The 26,234-nt window shown below is 40.1% G+C and overlaps 2 protein-coding genes across 2 annotated transcripts in view; both read right to left on the bottom strand.

Annotated features, from left to right (window-relative positions):
- Positions 1 to 7,610: 7,610 nt before the first annotated feature.
- ggctb (gamma-glutamylcyclotransferase b) lies at positions 7,611 to 12,274 on the bottom strand. The gene is made up of 4 exons (XM_018680794.1): positions 12,019 to 12,274; positions 11,792 to 11,937; positions 11,539 to 11,671; positions 7,611 to 8,078 (listed from the first exon to the last, which is right to left on the bottom strand). The coding sequence occupies exons 1-4, from the start codon at positions 12,127 to 12,129 to the stop codon at positions 7,914 to 7,916; spliced, it is 555 nt and encodes a 184-aa protein (XP_018536310.1). The 5' UTR covers positions 12,130 to 12,274; the 3' UTR covers positions 7,611 to 7,913.
- A 3,437-nt stretch (positions 12,275 to 15,711) lies between these two features.
- Positions 15,712 to 26,234, bottom strand: part of LOC108886110 (oxysterol-binding protein-related protein 10) — a 40,469-nt gene continuing 29,946 nt past the window's right edge. The window contains exons 8-12 of the mRNA XM_051076408.1: positions 25,651 to 26,173; positions 22,502 to 22,688; positions 20,915 to 21,097; positions 19,177 to 19,330; positions 15,712 to 18,167 (exon numbers count right to left, since the gene is read on the bottom strand). Of these exons, the coding sequence (XP_050932365.1) occupies positions 18,123 to 18,167; positions 19,177 to 19,330; positions 20,915 to 21,097; positions 22,502 to 22,688; positions 25,651 to 26,173 (1,092 nt within the window). The 3' untranslated portion in view covers positions 15,712 to 18,122. The remainder of the gene's footprint in view (positions 18,168 to 19,176; positions 19,331 to 20,914; positions 21,098 to 22,501; positions 22,689 to 25,650; positions 26,174 to 26,234) is intronic.

The raw sequence follows: 26,234 nt of genomic DNA, 5'->3' as shown, positions 1-26,234 counted from the left end.
TTTCTTCAATGGAACAATGGAGCTTGTTGTGCAGGGGCATCAAACCATGGCTGGATATGTGGACATGTTGCAGCAGGCATCCCTCCTGACTGAGGGCCCTCATCTCTTCCAGGAGAATAATGTTGCTCTTTTGCACCATCCTGCGTGTTCCCCTGATCTAAATCCCATTGAGAATGTTTGGAGATGGATGGCAAGGGAAGTTTACAAAAACGGACATCAGTTCCAGACCGTGGATACCCTTTGTGAAGTCATCTTTACCACATGGAACGACGTTCCCACCAGCCTCCTGGAAACACTAGCATCAAGCATGCCTAAACAAATTTTTGAAGTGATCAACTGTGGGTCTACTCACTACTGAGTCCTTTTTTGACACTTTTAGTTCTGTTTTGGGTTTTTTTGGGCTATGGTCTTAAGCTTTTGATCAGCTGATGAACAGCCTGTTTGAGTTTAGATGCAGTTTTCAATAAATTGCCTACTCTATTCTTTGTCTCTTGCTCCTGTTTCTTTGTTTTGCATTTTGAAGCACTACTTACAACCTGGTTATGATCCACCAGCACGAAATGTGAATACTGGTCTTAAGATTTTGTTCATGAGTATATCTGCATAATCTACAAATGGTAGTATCAATAAGGTACACCCTTTTCTATTATCATAAAGTCTGACCTTGGTAAAGAACACATTGATGTCTATGATGAAGTAGAGAAGGTTTTGAAAGACCAGTAGCACAGAGTTTATCCTATTCTATCATCCTATCTTAAAGAGATTAGAATTCCCTACAATCCCACTAGAACATTGGATGCACTGAGCTTCTCTCTCTCTCTCTCTTTCCTTCTCTCTGTATGGATTAATATCCCATAATTACATGTTACTAACTCAAAATCTTCCCTTTTCCGTTGTTTTGTGCTCTTCCATCTCTCTCTCCTCTTCTATCACTTTCTGTAAGTATTTCTGCCTCTGGAGCTGTAGAGTCTGATCTGTGATGACAAGCCTCCTGCTGCTCCTACAACCCCACTCAACACCTACTATTATGTTTAGAAATTATTAGTACTGCTTCTAGTATTACTGCTACTATTGCATTTACAACTTAAATTGTTCATTGCTATAATTACCTCTTTTGTATTACTGATACCACTTTACATTTTTACACAGAATCTGCATTGTGCTATGTTCTCCTGTTTCCTGGTACGAGACTGGTATGGAAATAAGATATTAAAGTTGTTAACATATTGTGATAATTGATTAAAAAATGACTTATTGAAAACTTTTGCTATGCTGTTAATAATGGAGATATGTCTGTAGTTGTTGAGATTGAAATGATCGCCGCCTTTGTGCAATAGAATCAGTCTGGTGCATTTCTAAGGTAATGGAACTTCACATGTACATAAGGATAGGTTTAATGGGTTGGACAGTGGATATGCCAAGATATGAGAGGCAAGTTTAATAAACATAATCTCCATATCATCTGGGTCAGCACCACTGCCTGAGCTCGACTCACAAATGACCTGCTGATTATTTTAGTAATTCTGTTCCAAAATTGCTTTGGATTATTGAAATCCTTAGTGAAGCAAATGTTATAGTAATTAAATATGGCATTTCTTGTTTTGGTTGTACATATGTTCCTTAAATGCTTATATGCATTCCATTTAATTTATTTCAATTCAATTTTATTTATATAGCGCCAAATCACAACAAAAGTCATCTCAAGGCACTTTTCATATAGAGCAGGTCTAGACCATACTCTTTAAAATAGATAATTACAGAGAGAGACCCAACAAATCCCACCATGAACAAGTGCTAGGCAACAGTGGCAAGGAAAAACTTCCTTTAAGAGGCAGAAAACTCGAGCAGAACCGGACTCAGGGTGGGCAGCCATCTGCCTTGACCAGTTGGGTTAAGAAGGAGAGAGAGAGGGGGAAAGGGGAACTAAGGGATGGTTCAAGACCGGGGCCAATCCTTACTATAAGCTATATCAAAGAGGAAAGTTTTAAGCCTACTCTTAAAGGTACAGAGGGTGTCTGCCTCCCGGACCCAAACTGGGAGAAGGTTCCACAGTAGAGGAGCCTGTTAACTGAAGGCTCTGCCTCCCATTCAACCCTTGGAATCTCTAGGAACCACCAGTAAACCGGCATTCTGGGAGTGCAATGTCCTAGTGGGATTGTAGGGGACTATGAGATCTTTGAAGTATGATGGTGCCTGACCATTAAGGGCTTTGTATGTGAGGAGGAGGATTTTGAATTCTACTCTGGGTTTGACTGGGAGCCAATGTAGAGAGGCTAGCACAGGAGAAATATGGTCTCTTTTCCTAGTTCCAGTCAGTAATCGTGTTGCAGCATTTTGAATCAGCTGCAGAGTCTTAAGAGACTTGTTCGGTCAGCCTGATAATAATGAATTACAGTAGTCCAGCCTAGAAGTAAGAAATGCATGGACTAGTTTTTCTGCATCCTTTTGAGACAGAAAATGTCTAATTTTGGTGATATTACGCAGGTGAAAGAAGGCAGTCCTACAAGTTTGTTTTATGTTTGAGTTAAAAGACATATCCTGGTCAAAGATGACTCCCAGATTCTTTACAGTGGAGCTGGGAGCCAGGGCAATGCTGTCTAGTGGAACTACATCTTTTAAAAATTTATTTCTGACATGTTCAGGACCAATTATAATGACTTCAGTTTTATCTGAGTTCAGTAGTAAAATTGCTTGTCATCCAAGTTTTAATGTCCCTAAGACAAGCCTGGAGTTTGGCTAGATGCTTGGTTTCATCAGGTTCCATTGACAGATAAATCTGTGTATCATCTGCATAACAATGGAAATTTGTGGTGTGATTCCTGATAATATTGCCTAAGGGAAGCATATACAAGGTGAAGAGAACTGGACCAAGCACTGATCCTTGTGGAACTCCCTGTCTAACTTTTGTGTACATGGAGAAATTGTTGTTAACATGTACATACTGAAGCCTTTCAGATAGATGGGACTTAAATCAGTGTCCTTAGTCAAGTCCTTAGTCAAGCTTTCCAAGCCTTATCTCTCTGCCTAAAGAGGCTAATAACCATTTACCCAAGGCAAATGTCTACCCTTAATTTTAATTGTTGTTCAGAGAGCATATGTGTCTAGAACTTTATTCATTTCTGTATAGAGTAAGTTCCATGCATCATTTAAAAATGGTATCATTGAAATCTGTCCCAGTTTATGGCAGTTAGGTCTTGAATAAATGTTTCAATATCAATGTTTCTAGAGACTAACTTACTTCTAACAGGGACTTAGACCTGTGATCAACTCTAGTGGCTACTTTCTTAACAGAATTAAATTGGTGATGCTTCTGAAGTAACCCTGAACTGAAGTCTGGATTTGCATTGCCTTAAACATGAGATCTTTTTTCTTCTGGGCAAGACATAGGATCCTCAGTTTGTCCTGGAAGTTAAGGAATTTCACCAGGATAGGCCTTGGACCAGTACTTGAATCCTGATGGCAAGTGGGTCATTGATGTGGCCGCTCAATAACGGGTGGTGTTGGAAAGTTTTCTTTACTGAGGAGAAGCTGGATTAGCTGGGTCATGAAGTCCAACATATCCCGGACCTCAGCTTGCTCGGGAACATGAAGGGAACGAAGATTAGAAGACCGGCTTATGTTATCAGTGTCTTCAACCTTTTCCTTCAGGTAGGAGTTTTCTAGTAAAAACTAGTAAATAATGCAGACTAAGACTAGTGCAAATGCTCACGCCAATGCTATTGTCTGGATCATCCCACAGATGCTTGGTCTGCAACAATGTTTAGGTGGGTGGTATATGTCAAAGTAAACATCCAGATGAATGGAGGACCCAAGGTTTCTGAGCAGAATATTGGATTGTAAGAAGATTATCAATATTATTCACTTCACCTGTCAGTGGTTTTAATGTTGTGGCTGATCAGTGTATTTGGTACATAGGCAAAACAAAAGTAACACAGCACTAACCTTCCACAGCAGTGCTTAGCTAAGAGCCAGCAGCACACCCACTAGCAGGCCCTGTGCCTCTCATCCTGGGCAACTGTCATGACATTGTGTTACTTGAGTTGTCTACTGCCTGAATAAATAAAGCAAAATCCCGCATTCTGAAGATGTTCCGAAGATGTCATGCAGCAGTGCAAATAAAGAACAAGTTCTGTGGGTCACACTGTCCTCAATTAACTATCCAAAAGAGACCCTAGGGTAGGTTGTTAGGGAGGGTCTTAGGATGCTGCCATGGGAAGGGACAGAATATTTGTATATGCAAAACATTGTAATTATTTGTTTCTGTCTCTTCTGTGCCATCTGCAAATAAAGAGTTCCAAACTATCTTGGACTCAGATCATGTCCCTGTTTCTCACACTAGCACATAAACCCTAATCTGCAGACAGAAACATCTGTAAAAACAGTTCAGACATGTACTGAGGAGGCCAACTCAACACTGCAGGACTGCTTTGATGTCACAGATTGGAATATATTCACAGGTGATGCTGACCACCTAACCGGTCCAGGCAGATGGCCGCCCACCCTGAGTCTGGTTCTGCTCGAGGTTTCTGCCTCTTAAAAGGAAGTTTTTCCTTGCCACTGTCTCCTAGTGCTGCTCATGGTGGGATTTGTTGGGTCTCTCTCTGTAAATACCTATTTTAAAGAGTACGGTCTAGACCTGCTCTATATGAAAAGTGCCTTGAGATGACTGTTGTTGTGATATGGCGCTATATAAATAAAATTGAATTGAATTGAATTACTGAAGGAATGCACATCAGCCGTCAAGTCAAGTCAGTTTTTATTTATATAGCACCAATTCACAAGAGAAGTTATCTCGAGGTACTGAGGAACTGTCCTCTCCTACATAAACTTTGTGCTACAAATGTGACAGTAGCAAATATAGTAAAAGTGATTCCTAATCAGACACCATGGCTGAACAGCAAGATACAATCTCTGCTCAGGGCACGGGAAGTCAACAGTAAAACTACAACACCAGTTTGGATTGACATCAACAAAGCATTTGGACCAGAGTTTCAAGATGAGTACTGAATGCCTGTGCAGACTAACTAGCCAAGGTATTCCGTAACATCTTCAAACTCCCAATAGAGCAAACTGCAGTCCCCAGTGTCCTTATGTCAGCCACAATTGTCCTGCTGTCCAAGACACGTAACAGTGACTAGTCTAAATCACTGTTACCCACATCATCACTAAGTGTTTCAAAAGAGTGATTCCCTCCCACATCTACGCTGCCATCCCTGCAGATCTTGATCACTGTCAGTTCGCAAATCAGACCAATAGATCAACAGATGTAAAAGTCATAACAGCTCTTCACACAGTCCTCACAACAGAACAGATATAAAAATGTTTTTTGTTGATTTTAGTTAAGCATTTAACACAAAAATCTCCCACAAACTGGTCCAAAAACAGAGTGACCTGGACTTAGAAAGTTCACTGTGCTCAGTGATGCTGGATATTCTAAGCAAATTGAGCACTCTGCCCTCTGCATATAAGGGGAAGAGATAGAGGGGGTGGAGAACTTCAAATTCCTGTGAGTGTGTAAGGTGTTGCAGCCCCAGTGTGTGTCTGTGTTCTGTTTTCCCTGGTCTCCTCCCATGTGTGCATATGTTTCTGTGTGTGTGTTCTTTGCAGAGGTGCAGAGCAGCTGATGGAGTTTGGCACACCTGCTTCTCATTTAGCTAATCACTGCACAGCATAAGGGCCAGATGGTTCAGCTCTCCCATGGATTCGCCTGCTCCACCTGCCTCTGCCACCCTGGTTTTTCACCAATGCCCTGTTACCATTGTTGGTACCTAACCACTCCTCTCCCCAGATCATCAGCCAGGGCCAAATCCACTTATCCCTTTCCCCCTACCTCTGTGCCCATTAAAGACTCTTAACTTGCAATTTACATGTGTTTGTGCCTCTCTGTGTCTGCTCTGGGGTCCAGCCAAACCTGAACTGTGACAGTACAGATCTCTCACATGATGAAGAAGGTCCAGCAGAGACTATACTTCATTAGAAAGCTAAACAGTCCCTTATGCCACAGCAGCTGTTGGTAAACCTTTACCACCACATCATCATCAGCCTTCTGAGCTACTGCTGCACAGTGTAGCACAGCAGCTGTTCTGTATTGTTACTTTGTCTTGATTTAATCATTTGCATCTGTATATGCATTACTTTTTAAAATTCATATTTGCTTTTACTTCTTTAAAGTCATGGTTTTTATGCTGGACACCGCTACAGATTTTCATTGTTGTGAGAACAATGACAATAAAGATCTAATCTACTTTACTACATTCATTATGTTCAGGGGTCAAGTTATAACCTGGCAGATGTCATAAACTAACACAGATCACACCTCAACAGAATGCTAAATAAAGCTTTATTGCAATATGAATGAGAAGATATGAGAAGACTGCTCACTGCGGTTGCAAAGAGTAGTTATCTGAGTTACTGTAGTCTTTCTGTCAACTCCACTTTCCTCTGACCTCTCTCATCAACAAGGTGTTTCCCTCCACAGAACTGTTGTATGTAGGCATTCCTACCATAGTAGTCAGTAAATGTATATCAAAGGTACTATATATAAGAATCTGGAGCAATTTACATGTATCAATGCTTTTTTATTGCAAATGTGTGATCAGATTGTAATGTTAAAAATGAGATTGGCTAGATAGAAGAGCCTGTGGACTCTTTCTATGTAAAGGATCCTGGACAAGTATTTCAGGAAAATCCTGAAGAATGTGGAGTACCTTGCCTCAATGCCTCTCTTCCCCTTCCATACCTTCCAACTAACAATCTGTGTTGTATGTGTATGTGTGAAAACAGAGTAAAACCAGGAGCCTGATGACTGGGCTGGCCAGTTATCTTTGCACTTATCTCAGGTTTTCTAGTGTCACTAGGCTGGCTCACTTTTAACTAGTGTAGGTCACCATGGTAACTTGTGTTGCAGGGATGGAAAAACCGAGTCATTATTCCTACAGGATCCTTACATAGACAGAAGAGTTAACAATAAAGTGATAAATAATAATTAGCAATAGATATTTTTATTGATTTAATCTAATTGTTTCGATATTCCAGGTTTTCCTATTTCAAAACAGAGCTTCTAACAAGTACAGTATATCACAAATCAAAGTTGTTGGTTATCAGATATACTGTTTTAATATTCTAACTGTAAGGTGTGTGGCACCTGATGCCATTTAATTCAATTACCTCTGTCTGTACTGTTGATGTATGGCGTCCTCATTTAACACATATCAGTCAACTTGCCTTTTTATTTCCATATGCACATACATGAGTTTAAGTCCATTTCTGTCTTTTCATTTAGTGTAATGACAAAGAAGAAGTTGTGTCTGTGTTGACAGAAACCACTTTAAGGTATATTTAAAATAATGTTACATTTGGCCATCACAAATATTTCACTCCGTCACATATTATGACCACTGATGTTTTTTAGTCTCCAAGGCAGCCATTGTTTTTCATTTATTTTCACAAGGTGTTAAAATAATCCATGTTTGATGGTACTGTGGAGCAGATAAGACATTTGGGGGTGGAAGGGTGAAATAATTAATTTTGCTCATAGTTAATTGGCAAAAACTTTCAGAGACACGGGTATGGCCATTTTTAAGTAATATTTTAATTGTCCATGACTCAAAGTTATGTTACATGCAAGAAATAAGCATTAAATATTGTTATTGATTGTTCTTTCTGTTGATGTATATAAATCTGCCATTTTCATCTGTACAAGTCAAATTAGACCACAGAACCACCACTGCTGCGCTGTGTAATCAGTGGCTGATGGTGGACACTGTCATAGACCTGACTGCTGGAATTAAAGTGAGCTAAGTCAGGCATGAGGCGGCCACCTAAGGTGAACCTGTTAAGCTACAGTATCAGGTTGAATACAGTGTTACAAGGACTTTCCTAAAATGAAAGTGGACCTGGATTCTGCTGAATTATCAGGGATCAGAGTAGTGGCTGGCCCTCTCTTTAGCTCTTCTTCTAGCTCTCTCCAGTTCAGCCATCATGGGTAGGGGACCCTCATACATGTTGGTCTTGATTGCTCTCAGCTTCTCCTGGTAGTCCTTTGGCAAACCGTTTTGCTCTGCTCCCATCACAATCACCTGCAGTGGTTAATAAAGCTGGATATATTGCCTGTCTTTACACTAATGACTCCCTCATAATTACCAATAAAAGACACAAATCCCCAAATTTCATCCTAGCCCATTCCTGATGTTTTGAAATTCAACTGAGATTTAATACATCACGAGTGAGCTGAGAGCTGACGTTGCAATCAGACAGTGATACAGGGCCTGTTAACAAAATCACAATTTTGCATTACAAATGAAAGCAAAGTATTATTTAAAAAAGTAAAGACCATCAAAATTAAGAATGTCACTGGCTGTAAAGATGGACTGGTGATCTATGTATGGCTGTTGTTCTCTTTTCATGCTTTAGTTACAGGGGTGTCACTGAGAGAATGGTCACTGTATTGTTTTGTATGTTACATGTTATGTCAGGATTCAAATCTCACAGTAAATTTGAGAACCCCTGGCAGCTCACACAGATACAAGGCTCAGTGTAACAGAGGGAACAATGCAGTGGACTCTTACATACACACTATAGAAGACAAAGCTGTGACCACAAAGCCTCAGTGTCCCTCTCTGCGTCCTGCATGTTTGGGAGCTCTCACATGTGCAAAAGAACAATCTGGCATCCTAATTCACAGGCTGTCAGATCTGTAAAATGTATCATGGCAGAGGGGGTGTGTCCTGACTGGTCTGACCTGTTGATCACGTAGTCAGGTGATCAGAGGTGAAAGGAGATTGGTCCCTATTCTAGATGCTTCACAGAGAGAAACGGGTAGGGGTGAATAGGTGATGATACCCCTGACCTGATTCCTGATCATATCTTTTGTCTTCCTAATTCAAAACAACAACATTAAATAACAATGTTTGGCTTCATAGTGGTTCATTAAAAAGGCCATTCATAGGTGACTGGTTAAAACTCTTAAAACTCTCTACTATTACAAATAATGATGTCACAATTTTCATGACACAAACTGAGAACACTGATGTTGAGTTGACCAAAAGCTCCAGTCTTGTTCACTACACCTATTACAAAGTACAGTGTATAGGTTTTGTGGTCATTAGATATAAACATTGGTTTTCTTGGTCTGAAGTACTGAAAGGCACTAAATATTACAGCACAGAGTCCTGCTGATAAATCATTGTCTATACAACATATATGTTATGTATAATTTAAAATATAGATTGTTCTGATCACTATGATAAACTATGTCCTAAAATCAAATCATGTCTGTCTACTACAGAACATGTCGGACTCTGTGGATTATGTTTGCTGCCAACAGTTTTTCCCGTCCAGGAAGTGTTGTCAAAAACAGAAATCATAAAGAGGTGGTTTGGGTTAATGGCAGGTAGCACTAGAGACCAGGGGTCACACTGTGTATCCTGCAGCTGGCTATGGTTAGCTTACCAAAGCACTTTGATTAAATATTGAAAAAATATTTACCCATGACTACCTAACAAGGCAACATATATATTAATCATGCTTCATTTGCAAAGGACAGATGTTGTAACAAAACAAAAATATAAAAACATACTGTCAGTGACCGTTTCGAAACATTCATAAAACTTCCTCATTCTGTTTAAAAAAAAAAACAAGGCATTATGTTTCTCTTGAAATGTATTTTCTGTCACAAATTAGGGGCGTATATTTAGTAACAACAAGTCTTTGTTTGTCTGTTATAGAAAGAAAACCAGCGGACGTCTTAAGTCTTAAACCTGTAAGTATCCACCATCCATCAAGCCTGTTACAGTAATCAGAGTCCTCTGACCAGAGTCAGAGTGAATTTGGTGCTTTGTCTTATAATCAGAAATAAAAAAAACTGATCCATCGTTGAAACCTTAGTGACAGCACCAAAACAAATGTAAATCCAGAGAAAGAATAGAACTTTAATCTCTGAAACCTTTCCAGTATATTCACTTACTTTTACACTTTGTCAAGCACAAAATAGATTAAAAGATTAGTCTGGTGTTGCCAGTTTATTAGGTACACTTTGCACAAACTGAGTTTAATACAACAGTAAATCTTCCTTCAAGAGTAAAGTTCAATTTTTGCTGAACCTGTTTCAGAGGTGTTGAAATATCTGGATGATTATTTGTAGGTGTAGTTTATGCTGCTGTTGAACTGTGTCACAGCTGTTATTTAGCCTACCCTCACTGTTTCGAATATGTTTCCAAAATGACCATAGAATTGGATCAACACCTTTGAAACTGCTTCGACACAAACTGAACATTAGGAGCTTCATGGAGGAAGATTTACTGCATGTGAGCTGGGTGTTCCTAATAAACTTTCTATTTGTCAACAGACTCCATGAAAAGACCAAAACCAATGATAAATGTCTCCTAACAATTATTGTTAGTGTATCTACAGTCTGCTACATCTGATTGCTCTGAGCCACAGAGCTCACCTTTACACTGGCTGACATGTTCCTTCAGTGTAGCTTACTTGACCCAGTCCCACACACACTGTCCTGCTGCCACAGATAGAGGAGGTAAAATCATCCGCTATGTCACGTAAAAGCAAAGATTAGAAAAGGCAGAAACCTGAAAACAGATCAGTGAATCAGAACTTTTTTTTTTACATCATCTTATGTCCCCTCAAATTTATCTTATGATCCTGAGGACCCCCTGAGCAAAACTACCAACTGGATCTACAGTAGGTAAACAACCTCTTCCCTGAGCAGCCAGAACAGAATGCTGCATGTTAATGCAACAGTGTTAAAAATCTGTCATATATAATAATACATCAGTCACAGGGGACAGGGAACATTTTACCAAGCACCACTTTTATTGATATTTATTGATACTTTTAGCATAGTTTGTAGATAAATGTTCTGTATTTTTACTCTAGAATTTTGAATGCAGGACTATTTTTACCTGGCTGTATTGGTAGTTTTACTTCAGTAAAGGGTCCGTGTACCTCTTCCATCACTAACAATATTCTATATTATTTTAGGAAATGCCTGAGTATGGTCTAGACCTGCTCTATGTAAAAAATTATTGCTGTATAAATTAAAACTGAGCCTTTTTAAATATTTCCATGTTTTAAACAATGGGCGGCTGTGGCTCAGGAGGTACAGTAGGTCGTCTAATAAGCAGAAAGTCTGTGGTTTGATCCCCAGCTCCTTGAATCTGCATGCTGAAGTCCTTGGGTGAGATACTTAAGCCCAAATTTGGTGTAGCATCAGTGTGTGTTAAAGTGTTGAATGAATGTTTGTGCAAATGAGTGAATGTGACCTGTAGTGTGAAGCACTTTGAGTGCTTGATATGACTAGCATAGCGATATAGATAAATACAGTCCATTTACATCAGAGATGTGTCAGACATCTTTGAGATTTGAAAAAACATCAGCCTTATCCCTCAAACTTCTGGAGAAGGTGATTTCCTCTGGGCTTTTGTTTTGTTTGGCAGTCACAACAGCCTGGAGGGAATCACTCCTGCAGGGTTCCATTTACATACTCTAAGTCCACAAGCATGGATGCAGTGAAAACAGCCTTACCTGGAGGTACTGTGGTGATGGGGGGGCATACACACAACTGTTCATTATGTAGGTACGACAGTTGAGCTCCTGGCCTTTTGTCTTCACTGATAGCTCCACAGGACTGTACGCACCTAATGTCACGTTCTCTTGGCTACGTGTGCATGCACATGCACACACATACAAACACACACAGCAGATGTTAATTTCAAAGGAAAACATTTGAGCAAATCCAGGAAAGACCATTTAAGGAAGTGATAAATGAAAACTCAACCTGTCTAGAGACTCAAGATCAGACATGTTCATCCTCCACACCACACCCCACACCTCGTCCCCTGGGCTGTGCTCTATGGTGGCCACACCTCCATGCCACCGGTCACTGGCAAGGCCTTTATGGTTCCCAAACACCAATTTATAGTCCTGAAAGAAGAAAAGAAAAGGAAAGACCTTCTACATGTATATAGGTCAAAATTGAACACTGCCCGTGATATCAGACCGTACCTTGAGCCTGGCCACACAGTGCACTGTGGCAGAGGGGTTCTTGAGCTGAAGCCGCTCCTTCAGCAGGTTGCTGCCATATGCAAAATACAGGAAGGTGTGATTATTCTCCATGTTGTCACCAGTTGTTGGCAGGAGTGAGATGAGAACAAGGAAGGTGGAGAATGAACAGGTAGAGGAAAGCAGTGATGACAGAGGCGGAGAGCCGAGTGGAGCCACAGCTGAGTGTTTGGAGGAGAGAAGGGCTGAGGTGAGAGAGAGCATGAGCTGCAGAGAGACAGAAACGAAGTACTGGCCTTCCAGCACTCACACACCATTATCATGCTAATCCCCTGCACTGCCACTGAGCCCCATTCACACTCACAATACACAGTATGCCTCATGTGTTGAGCCAACAGCACTGAGCCCCGCCCCGCACACACACACAGACACTTTCACCTTAGTTTTTAGAATACTACTTGACAACTCAGTTCACTTCTATTTTTCTCATGTTATAGCCTCTGACAGAATGTGGTGCAGAGTTCACATTTCTGAAAATGTACTCCTGATTGAACCTCACTCGCAGATACCTAAGAGGCACTAATCTAAAAATCTAGCTATTGGAGATAAAATTATACTTTTCCTATCATGATCAAGATAAAAGAAATGCAGAGAGTGTATTCAGTTTATTTATAGCTGTTAAAAGATAATGATTGAACTTTGAGAGTAATACTAGGACAAACATCTCAGTAATAACTTGATAATAACAGGGTAACAACAAGATAATAGTCTCATTTTATTTCCATAATGTTCAGGACATACAAATATTTTACATTTTCCAGCCTTGATTCATGTCTCTGATCCTAAAGGTTTATGAGTTTGTAGGTAAGAAATCACAGCATCTGTTATTTCCTTGTAATATTGAAGGTACTACATTGATATTACCCCAGTATTACTGACATCTTATCCTAATATAACCAGTCTTTGTACCCACAATTCATGCCTCAGCTTTCTCTGATTACAGAAATTAAACCCTGATATAACATAACAACAAGGCTTGGCATTATTTCCAAGATATTACCAGACTATCCCCTCTGTAAATAACATGGTTTTACACAGTTATTGCCAAAATATTAGCTTCATTGTTAACCTACTGATGACATGTTACCAAACCTCAGTAGAGAACACATGACACAGTTGGCTGTTGTGTGACCTGTAGGTCATTTTATATTCAGTTGCTTCCTGTGTATGCAGAAGACAACAAACCCGTAACTGTGTCATGGCTTCATTTTATTCCTCTGGTGATGGCTGATGCAGTAAGTGTGTTTTTTGCTGTGATATGTCACAGTTTTCTATGTCAGTCAGCTCCTGGGGATATACCACTGACTTTTTTCCTGCTGCTGACACATGTCAACTTTCCAGAGAAGCAGTCATTTCATAACATTCATTCTACAGGTCAGCACATTCAACTGTACCTTGAAAACTTCTTGAGCGTGTGGTGCCTGCTACAGATGTCACCTGAGGCTGCCAGTGTGTTGCACTTTACACTGCACCACCTCATGCATAAAACCAAATCTGCTGTGTGTAAACCCAGAACTCTCTGGTAGCCGAGCTTATCAGGAGCTTTATCTGTTTCTCTCTCCTGTGTGTCAGTGAGCTGTGGGCTTTAATAGTTCCCAGACAAATGACCCATGTTTCAGCATTGGTCTCTGTGCTTGTTGACTCAGCTACTAAGGAATTATGGACTTGGTGGAATTTATTGTGACTGATCACGAAATAATCACATAACACCTCCATAATTTACAGTATATCAGGCTGCTCATTGTCATCTCACCTCATATAGAGATTTACAGGGAGGCTGTTGATGTTTAATCATTATTTCACAGCCTTGTTGTCTTCCCATCTAATGACAAAGTCTGCTCGTATAACAGATTGATAATGAACTGTTTTTCCTGTTGAGGGTCACAGCAGTTAATAATGACATGAGTGAGCCAAGAGTAGTCTTTCTCATTAGACAGGAAAAACCGCTCACATCATCTACTGATACCACAAATAAACATTAACACAACAACTGGTTTTCACACATTAATCGACACATTAATCACACAAGACAGACACTGACAGAAACTGAATGTTTGGCAGTGAAGGGCAATGTACACAGTACACTCCACATGGACATCCAGTCTGCATGATTTTCTGTTGCACATCTTTTACACTTTATTAGGTCCACCTGTAACTAATGCAGTCTAATACAACAGTCCCTTTAATGTTGAGTTTGTGTTGCAAATGTGCGGTCATTCTGGAGGATGTAGTCTGTGATGATGTCATATTTTCTTGTGTTATTTTGTCCACTGCATTTTGTTTTGCCTAACTAGTTTGTGGGAGAAATGAATGTCCACTTTTTAACCTTCTCAGTGTTTACAGATGTGATTTTGTTTTACACTCCGAAGTTCTGACAAGACTGTTTTGCCTTTAGTCCAAGGTACTGTTTCATTTTGCTCACTAGATGGCAGCATGTACATGCTAATGCACTGTGCAACAGATTCCACTCAGAGGAAGTATTCTGTACTGTGTCTCTTTCTGTGTTTCCACAGATGTTGTTTGATTTGTAATTATGATGTGAATGTGCTCCACTGTTACATCAGTGTTGGGACATATTAAATGTGCTCGCCATCATTTACATGGAACCTTTTGTCTAGAGATGCATCTTGACACACACCACCTGTACTGTACTGTCAGTACCATACTGTGGGCCTCACCTCAGAGAGTCTTTACATCAGATCTAATGCTTTATCTATCAGTGGTCAGTGGTGAAACGGGAATAAATACATTTACTCAAACACTTTGGTTTGGAGGCAAATATTCTGATACATTTCAGAGGGAAATATCATCCTTTTCTCCACTACCCTTATATGATACTTGTGACATACAAAACATATTATCAGTTTACAAAATATTGTGTGTTCAAACAGCATAGTTCACACTACTGAAGCTTCCATGTGTTGATTATACTAATGCAATTATATAATGCAGAATATAATCCATGATAATATAACACTGTGAATGGTATCTTTCTACATTGTGAAAACTGGTACCTTTGAGTATTTTACTTTAAGTACATTTTGCTGTAATAATATCAGGCTTGAACCATCCCTTAGTTATGCTGCTATAGGCCTAGACTGCCAGGAGATCTCCCATGATGCAATGAGCTTCTCTCTTTCGCTCTCTCTCTCTCTCTCTCTCTCTCTCTCCCTCTCTCTCCACTCAATATGGATTCATATCTCATGTTACATGTTACTAATAGAGTCTGATTTGTGATGACAAGTCTCCTGCTGCTCCTACAACTCCACTCAACACCTGCTGCTAGAATTAGAAATTACTTACACTGCTATTAGTTGTATTGCTGTGTTAGCAGTTAATACTTTAATTATCATTACTATCATTACTACTACTTATTGGTATCATAATTTTTTATTTTTTTACATGGAATCCGTGTTATGCTATGTTCTTCTGTCGCTATTCTCTACCCCCCCTCTAAATACCTATTTTAAAGAGTATGGTCTAGACCTGCTCTATATGAAAAATGTCTTGAGATGACTTTTGTTGTGATATGGTGCTATATAAATAAAATTGAATTGAATTGAATTTAATTGAATTGACTACCATGAGGAAAGCATAGACAACTAAAAACACCAAACAATCCAGGAAACATCAGGTTTGATAAGAGATCTTTATTTCAAACAAATACAGAGCTTCTTAATTCCCAAGCCCAGGTGCCCCTCAGGACTACTGTCTACAGTCAAGTGTTGCATAGGTTTGTTGATTAATGGTCAGATGGAGGACAAGGTGTTTGGCTAGTTGCCTGGTCAAAACTACATGATGACACTGAGAAACATTCCCAATGAATATGAACTAAAATAAATGATGTTCAGGCAGTTGACTCTGGCTCTAGTGTGAACTTGACGGATGGAGTTAGAAAAAATCACTACAATGGTTTCAAATGGTTTTAGAACTGAGATGCTGATTAATATAGTGGTACCCCCACAAGAACCATACTACTGTAATCAGGTGGACAGGTCAACTATTTCACACTATAGTGGGGCAGTGATCATGATGGCCTCACAGCAAATGGTGCACTGTGGTGCTTATCAGTTACTTGACAGGCATCTCCATACATATCAACCATCACTGGTGCCCCATTTGGTGAGATGCAGTTGTTGGTGGAACTGTATATGAAAAAGTTGGAAGTTAAATAAAAACTGCAAGCTAACAAACTATCGAATCTGACAAGCAGAGATGGAGCTCTGGCTAAAATTTACATTTAAATATGAATCGAAATGAATTCCTTTAATCATTCATCTGTGACCACAGAATTCAAAGAGAAAAGGTTAATTAAATAAGGAAGCATAAGAGCTAAAGTCTAGTGCTGCTCATGCTAGCAAAGCTAATTTAGTAAGACACTAGTAATCACTTTATAATAAGCTTTAACTATAACCACAGGCTCAGTCCTCCTCCCTCCAGATTGTAAATGGAAATTACTTTTGAAGCGACAGTGATGTGACTTTTCTCTGGATAATCCATGACAAAACACCTCTACTAAAGAAACAGTTCCTAGGAAAACTATTCCCAGTATGTTCTGTGGATTAACTAAGGACATTAGAAAAATCTGCAAATGGAATACCATTTGCAATCCAATACAGATGAATTTTGGTACAGGCAGACATTTCAGAGACACATATCTGAAAATAAAACTATCTGCATGGAAAGATACCTAGACTATGATAATTTGTTCCATCATCATATGGCTGAACTGACCCACAAAGTTTCTCCACCTCTAGGGTCAAACTGCAGCATATTAAATGTTCCAGTGAAATAGTCAGCTGTTATAATGGGGCACAGTCTAACTTGTTATTAAGTCTCTGTCTATAGTAACACAGTGGTTGACTGAGGGTTTTATTAGATGCTGTGGATGAATTACAGTGAAAGTGAACCTTAATATGAGCAATGTATATAGCCCTCCTTGACTGAATATGAATGATGACCTTAGATAATGTCATGTCATTTCTCCCCTAAAAAAGTTATCTGTCATATGAGGTTAAATGAGTTCCATTAAAGAGAAGATCAGTGGACTACAGCTTCAACTTCAAATGAAACCAGTCGGACTACATTCTGCCCTGCTCTCTCTGTGCATTCAGTACTCAAATCCATTCTCAAACATACACCTAAAGCACACACACACACACACATTGCTTACTGCGCACTGATGGGCCAAAACATTATGACCACCCCTCTCTAAGATGCTGTTGATCCTCCACGTGCTGTGCAAACAGCTCCAACCCACAGATGTGGACTCTATAAGACCTCTGAGGGTCCCTGTGGTGTCTTGCACCAAGATATTAGCAGCAGGTCCTGTTAGTCCTGTAAGCTGTCGAGGTAGAGCCGATGTAGATCAGACTTGTTCAGTTCCTCACCACTGCTGACCAGGAGCACCCCATGAATCTTCCTGTTTCTGAGATGCTTCGACTGCCTGATCTGGCCATAACACTTTGGTCCTCGTTGAAGTGGCTCAGGTGTTTACACCTGCACATTTCTCCCACATCCAACATGTTGACTCAGAGAATCAGCTGTTTGCTCACAGACTAATATATTCAGAACTTCACATTGTGACGACACTGTTATAAGATAATCACTATTAGTCACTTTGTAAATGTTATAATGTTCTGGCTCATCAATATATATTGTACAGTGAATTGTGCAAAACTGTTGTGACTGACACTTGTTTAGAACGTTGTGCAAACAACTAAAAAGTGAGAGAGGCAGTCGCTGCTTACAGAAATTAGTTTGGATTGATTGAAAAAATGTCCCATTCTTGTGTCTTCATACTGTAATCTCAAAAGTGGCCATACCTGTGTAAGATCAGTCTCACCTCACTGCTAAAGAAACATGTTTCTGATTAAACAAGACTGTTTGTTTGTCATTGTTCCACTGGAAGTCTTTGGCACCTCTTGTTCTGGCACACAGAGAATCTCATCTCTCTCTCTGCCTCCTCACATTTCTGACAGCCTGCCCCTGGCCCTGATCACCACACCTGTTGTCTGGGTGTGAACAGTTGCTTCCAAGACTCCTGGTCAGTGAGCTTTCCACAGAGGCTTGTGGTACACCCAGCCCTCACCCTAGACACACACACACACACACACACACACACACACACACACACACACACACACACACACAGAGAGAGAGAGAGAGAGAGAGAGAGAGAGAGAGAGAGAGAGAGAGAGAGAGAGAGAGAGAGAGAGAGAGAGAGAATAGAGTCAACAACATTTGTCTAAAGAGGATAACCTTAAGGTCCATTCAGTGGCTATTCAATCATCTCTCTTCATCAGATAAGTCAAGTTCCCAGAAAACACAATTACACAACAACTGAGCATCTGTTTATGAAGATCTTGTGATATTATCAAAAGCTCCTGGTTGGATACTAAATGGACAATGAGATGAGATTGTCAAAGGTCACAAATAGTTTACATCCTGAGTTCACTCTGTAAGATATCATCTGACAAAACAGAAGCCATATTGAGTATTTAGAGATAAACTAGAATCTATTTTCAGATATGGGAACACAGTGGTATCAGATCAGAAAGGTTGGGAACCAAGCTCCAGGTCAATTAAACTTATGAGGAAGACAAAACACAGGTGATCAGTAAAATTATAAGACAACCTACAACTGTGTCTTGGTAATGTCCAGCACAATTTACAAACCCAGTTCCTCTTTCAGCTTTGACCTGCTGAGCTCACTGTAGCTGGTGAATATAATGTCATTATAACCAACAGAAATTAATAGAAATGAAGTGGAAACAGCCTTTGGGATCTATATTTATGAACTTCAGCCAAACACGTCACAAAGAGCAGGGCTGACCTTGGTACTTTAACACTCTGTAATTGTGTTTTTTAACTGTTGACCTCCAGGTAATCTACAGACAGGTTTAACATCCTTCTACTTACAGTATATTTAGTGTTCAGAATTAATGATATGTCTCAAAGACATAATCTATCCAATATTCTCTGTTGTCCAACATTTTGTGAGACAACATGCTGCATTCAACACTGAGTTGGCAGAATATGAAACCAGCCAAGGTGCTGACAAAGAGCCTGTGGATATCACTGATGTGTGCTCCTCCTCACCTCTTTAATAAAATATTTGGGTTTCCAAGGGGTTTTAGTGGTAGCTCTCTTTTTGCCCTCACTGCGCTGCCTCTCTTCCAGGCAGTGTTTGTGTTCTGTGGCTTCGTCCATATTTCCTGCCTTCAACGACGCTGTTACATGCTGCCAAAGATGCCTACAGACAAAGGACACAGAACAACAAGAACTGTCACCATTATGCCTGGGAAAAAGGGAAAATATAGCTCACTATCTCATCATTCATATGTTTGGTATTCAGATGAACAGTGAACAATACACATCCCATATTGCATGTGCCCAGGATAATGTGTTTGAAACAGACATCCAAAGATTTATTTATCACTTGTTCATGAATAAACAAAAGCACATACAGCTGCATCTGTTCTTAACCAAGCCAGTACACAGATGCAGACATCCATGTCCAATATATGGACTTATACATATGAAGAGAGAATTAAAGAGAGTCCCCAGTCCTACTTACATATATGACCAAGGCAAACAAGAAATGAGAAACTCTTGAGAATAACAGATTTATTTAGTTTGCAGAGCTTCACCCCACCTGAGACCTGTCCTTCCTGTCTGTACTCTGCTGATGGTCTCAAACACTACAAAGTTACTGCAGAACCCCCACAGCTGGTTAATATTATCTCTTCTTTTTAATGAGACTGATAAGAATGATACTATATAACTGACACAGTCAACATAATCATTACACATCATATCCTTTTATCACTGATTTTGAAAAAGGTGTTCATTCCACGGATGGTGCTCAGGTATAATGATATATTTAGATATATTTGGTGAAATGCATATTTAGGCCATGGTTTTGCAAAATAAAACTGGCAACATTAGAGGACCAGGACAAACCAGCTTTGAGCTGATTGAACTGCTGCGAGTAAGAATCATTAAACATTATTTAACAGTATTCAACATCCAAACACAAAGGCACATGTACTCATACTGTGTCAAGTTGCCAAATATGGCCTAAAGTGGATCAGCATGCTTCCTGGCAGAGCGGAGCTTCTTAGACTCCTGTGTTGATAAGACACTTTTCAGTTAGTAAATGTGTTTCATTTGAATCTGTTGTAAAATGATCCAAACTTGTCTCTCTGCTGTTTGGTCCACTGTCTGTCCTCATTTAAATCTGACCTCTAAACTAAACCTTTTATATCTTTGCTTGTATTTGATTTTATTTTTTTATCATCTTCATCCACCTTGGTTACTTGGTTTACTTTTCCTGCGTTGTACATGACAGCCTCATCAGTGCATGAACAACCCAAACAATGTAAACTGCAAACTTTCAGAAGCAGTTCATGTGTGTCTGCTGCTGAAAAATTGAGGTTTAAAATGACCTCAGTCTCTTAACATGTTGATTCTTTGGAGCTCAGGGATAGCTACAGATATTAAAGAAAATAAAGCTGTACCCTGAGTTGAAGCACTGACATTGAAAAATCAGTTAAAGTTCCAGCACCGAAAACGTAAGCACTGAGAGGGATTGGTATATTGGTTTAAGTGTAAAAGATAAAAAGCACCTTAAGTGAAGTCCTGAGTCAGTGAGCAATACTGAGCTTCACTGAGGAGAGCACACTAATAACACTCGTCATCTTTTTTTGTTTCAAACAGGAGAATTCTCATTTTAAATGAGCCTGTTGAGCAGCTAGATAGCAGTGCTGATGCTGTGATGCACAGAAACACAAAGTCAGCATTTGAAGATGTGTGTGACTGACTTTAACACACTCACTGTGACTCATACTGGCCCTGCTTCTCCACAGGCCGGATCTTCTTCTTGATGACTGGTAGCTTGGAGGTGTCAATCACCTTGTTTTCCCCATTGTTATAGATGAACTCCAGCATCCCATTCCACTCTCCCTGGGCCTTACACACAATGTTTCCTGTCTGGTTGTGCTTCACCTCTGCTGTTACTCTGACACAGATCAATAGAGTACATGAATGACAAACAGAGCCGTGGATGTACAACATTCCCAGATCATGAGCTAAACTTGACATGTTTCCACCTGTATTTTGGCATCTTATATCTTACATATCTTATATATATTACATCTTATAAAGTGCTGCATTTTAAAAAATAATTAGTATATGCAGTACATCAACAGCACACAACTGAGTCCGGTTCTGCTCGAGGTTTCTGCCTCTTAAAAGGAAGTTTTTCCTTGCCACTGTCGCCTAGTGCTGCTCATGGTGGGATTTGTTGGGTCTCTCTCTGTAAATACCTATTTTAAAGAGTACGGTCTAGACCTGCTCTATATGAAAGGTGCCTTGAGATGACTTTTGTTGTGATTTGGCACTATATAAATAAAACTGAATTAAATTGAACAGTGCCACTGTCACAGATCGACACTGTGAGCCATTCTGGAAAAGATTAATCTAACTATGCCAGCAGAGGGAACATAAAGCCCAAGGTGATAGCTATCATTTCACAGAACAAGCCAAACCACCGTGTGTCTCCTTCTGTTAAGGGTGCATCAGCATCCATCTCTACTTTCAGTGCACTTACTCAAATACTGTATCCAAGTAGAATTTTAAGGCACTTGAGCTTCCGCAAGAAGTACAAATAAAAATATTATAGTTTGTAGTACAAAAAGGTAAAAGTAGCCAATATTTCTCAAAAATCAAAGATTAGGAAACAAATCTAAAAAATAAAAACTATTCTGATCATAACTTTGTTTCTCCATCTTTTCTCTATAATTAATTATCTCACAACCCTTTAAATTAAGGTTGTGAGTGTTTGGAGGGACCCAACATAAACAACCAACCACCTAACTGTATATAAAGCATGGTGCTGAATATGCACTCATGTATCAGTATATATATATATATATATATATATATATGATCATTTATCAGGGAATCACAGGGACAAGTACTTTCACTTTTGATACTTTAATTACAATTTCCTGATAATACTTATGTACTTTTACTTGAATAAACTTTTGAATGTAGTACTTTTAATGTAATGGAGTATTTTTACTCTGTGATACTGGCACTGGATCTGAATACACCTTCCACCACCTGTGTTAGCGTGGACACATAGGGCTCTCTCTTCCTGCTGGCACAATGCCAGACGTAGGACAAACACAGGCTTTATGCAACTTCCCTTTGGTACCAGTCTATTACTTTTGTGTCAGCACCTGTAATTTCTGGCTCCAACTAATGTATTTGTATTAAGGTGGGAGGAAAAGCGCAGTAGGGGGCTATGTTCAGGCTGATGTGGCAATTTGGTGTTTGCTTTGGCACAAAATTGCATTTTCCTGCCTCTTTCAACCAAACTGAGCCAGCGGACACAGAGACATTGGAATGCTTTGCCAACCTGTGTACTTTTCCTCCATAGAAGGGTTTGGTGTGGAAAGTGACAGCAGCAGAGTATCCACTCTTGGCACAGTTGATAGTGACCTTTCCCCCAAGTTCCACCCATGGAACAGTCAGGATGGAGCGGGCATAGGCACAGGGCAGTGTGAACACATACTCCTCATCATGGTCCAACAAATACAGCACACCTGGGAAAGCAGGACAGGTTTAAAATGAGACAATGTGAAGAATCACCTCTGGGTATTTACTGTAGAATTACTGTGGCAATAAACACAGTTTTTGGAGAAATTAATTGAGTGAGTAGCTGGACAGACAAAGATATAGACAACAATGTACCAAGAAACAAAACTGACATCCAGACACCATGTGAATCTGCAAAGTATAACTGTTAAATTATTATAGTGGAGTAAAGAATACAATATTCCTTTGACATGTAGTAAAATAGTGGTGTATATAGTAGGGTTAGGGTGAAAAGTAAGGAAAGACAAGTCCAAGTAACTCAAGTCTAAATGTGTAAGTAAGTACAGTACAGTATGCTGAGTGAATGTACCTTACTTTCCACCACTGCAGATATCACACAGTCTTCTCAGTGTGAACAGTTTTGTGCAGGTGGAATCTGGTGATACTGTAGGACTGTGCTTCAATTCATTTCAACTGAAACCCAGAATACACAGAATTGAATGTGTCCATCAGATGAGAGATCAGACACGTTTCCCCCTTTTTATGGTTTACAAAGTGGTTTAGTTCTATAAATGGGACTAAAATACCTCATTAGTGACAGAAAACAGCTTTGATCCAACAACTTACCAGTACTGATACATATTTCTAAATGAAATCAGTTTGATTGGTTCAATAATTTACTTCATGACTTAAAATATATCTGTGAAACCACATGGACGACAATCACCACAGCTGAACCTGACCAGCAGCCTGTTTATCATGTTTTCGTGCTGTGTGGGAGCTGTATTGCTGTTAAAGCAACATTTTGTGGCATTTTTGGCTGAAGTGAGTAGGCCAGTGAGAAAAAAGCACATATCTGAATCAGATCAGATTAGATCTGAAGTGAAGTATCCCTCTGAGAAATTAATTTATTAACAGCCACATGCTGTGAAACAGTCTCATGGGGTGTTTGTTTCTGGAGGCATGTCCATTCACAGAAACTTTAAGTTTGAGAAACAAATGCCATATGTATCTGACAGTGTGTGGAGGATCTGTTGTCCTGAGTAAAATAGCTTTCTTATTCTGCTGCAGGACAAACATTCCCATACCATGAATCACTTGCACCCACATGTTGAAGGGCATTATGTGGCTCTCCTGGGCATGGTAAAAACATCAGAGCCATGCAACAGTTACTTTATAAAACATGCATGGTCAGCCATCACTGACGAACACAGGAGTGCTTATAAACAGCATTAACTTCACCAGGTTAAATGATCAAGTATTTCTCAGTAGCTGGCATGGCAGCACTACATGTTTACATTCAGTGGTTGCCATCTTTACCTTTCTCATGCTTCGATACAGTCTGTTGTCTCAACTAACAGTGGCTTTATAGCAGCAGCACCTAGTGGTATAAAATAGTAGACATGAGGAGAAAGTTCAAAACATGGTCACCTATAATTATTGTAACATACAACTGTGTTGAATTCTCCTGTAGATGAAGACATGAGGTCCCTGCACAGGCACAGCTGTGCTGCAGGCCACAGAGAGCACAGCACTGCAGACGTAAGAGACTCACAGAGAAATTCACTCCACTGGACGTACCACACCATGTATGTGATGTAAGTGCATGACCCTCAACTCTTCCTTGCACACACAGACAGTTTATCTCTGTACATGAAATGATATATGTTTTGCAAGTTTTAAAAATAAAATGTGATAAATGTAGTGGCCAGTGGCTATGTTAGACAGTGACACTAGTTGTGCTTATTACTTATTACTGGCCTAGTTACAGCAGCTTTCACTGGCCTGTGGTTAAAGCTACCGCACTGTCCTGCTTTTCTCTGACACACACACACACACACACACACACACACACACACACACACACACACACACACACACACACACACACACAAACACACACTCTTTAGGTAGTGAACAGCTGCAGACTGTCAAACAATGATATTCGCACCAGTTAGCAGTGAGTCCCTGAGGTAGAGACATGTGGTCCTGCAGTGAACACATGAATGTACTGATACGAATATGAACAGAATGTAAATGATGAAAGATTAATGACAAAGATTATCAGCTCATTTTAAAACAAGCAGACTTAAAGAAGTCAGAACCTTGCAGATGATCACTGATGATGGATTTGATTGTTTCATATAAATGACTGTTTTTTATTTTATTTTTAGCTAAAATATGAAAATTGTTGTTTCTGTTGTTTTTGACAAACTGCTGTTTTGTAGCTGAAGCTAAGAGTTAGTGCAGAATATTCTGGGTGAAAGGTGACTCCAGCTGACCTTGGTTCAAATGGCTCAGTACAAAGCAACTTTCTCACTCAAACAGAGGATCATTGCATATTGGGCAGGGTGAAAACAACCTGCATCAGTGGGTTGGGCCTGTAGTGAACGGCTAATGCTAGCACAAAATTATCTGTGGCCTAAATCCTCATGCTGTTACACTTAGAAAGCCACATGGACACAAACCTACACCTTCAAGTTCTCCATTGTTTTAAGAGACTTCTATGATAAACACAAACTTAAAATGTGATGCAGAGGAGAGTGTAGAGACTCACTGGTGCTGCTGCAGCTGTGATGAGAGGAGACTCACTGAATGAGAAGTTCATATTTGTTGATTGTACAACACAGTGAACCCTGAGTCACAGCAAATTCAAGAGTAATGTAATGTAATATACACTGTGTTTCATTTCAGTGAAAGGGACTGTGCAGTTGGAGCTCAGGTCAGCACTGACTGATTCAGTGAACAGATCTTTTTAATGAACCGCTTCTAATGATTCAGGACACTCAAAGGAACAGCTTTGCACATCACTACTGCTCCTGCTGACTGTAGGCCCTGCCTCCTATACCATCATCATCAAACCCCACCCCCAGAGGCCACAGGCCCTACACTCAGTGTTGGACCTGGCCATACTCCCAGACATAAATTCAACTTTGTGCACACCCTCATTTTTAGTACATGTTCTCTCACCTTCCCCGACCATGGAGACTCCAACAGACATGCCCATGAACTTGCTCTTGGTCCAGACATGAGTGTTGACACACATTCTCTTCTCCTTGCACTCGCAGTAGAAGCCTGATACAGGTGGGTGGTGGGACACCTGCTCCGCCACAAAGCGAACACGATAGCAGTCTGAGTTTCTTGTGCTGCTGCCATCCACCCCCTTCTGTGAGGACCTGGGAATGTTAGAAGTGGCTGTGGGAGCTGAGTTTGGACCGTTGCAGCTGGTAGTCCTCAGAGGTCTAACATGGTCCTGGGGCACATACCACGAACAGTGGAAGTTCTCACCCAGTATGGGGTTATAGGGTTTCTTGGCCACAGCACCCTTCCGGCCCTCATGAAAGGCAGTCAGGTAGTACTCCACAAAGCGAATGATGCGCTCCTCTGGTGTGCAGCCAGAGGTGATGGAGAGGAACATGTCAGGGTGAGACATAAAGTTGGCGTACATCTCTAGTAGGGAGCGCTTCTCCAAGATGAAGGTAGGGAGCACCACCTGAGACAGGGACAGACAGAGAATTCTTATCGCAGCTCCTACAAAAAGCAATTAGGTGAAA

The sequence above is a fragment of the Lates calcarifer genome, linkage group LG15, assembly GCF_001640805.2.
Source record: "Lates calcarifer isolate ASB-BC8 linkage group LG15, TLL_Latcal_v3, whole genome shotgun sequence".
NCBI lineage: Eukaryota > Metazoa > Chordata > Actinopteri > Centropomidae > Lates > Lates calcarifer.
Note: the sequence above shows the minus strand (reverse complement) of the source record. Positions and strands in the feature narration are given on the sequence as shown.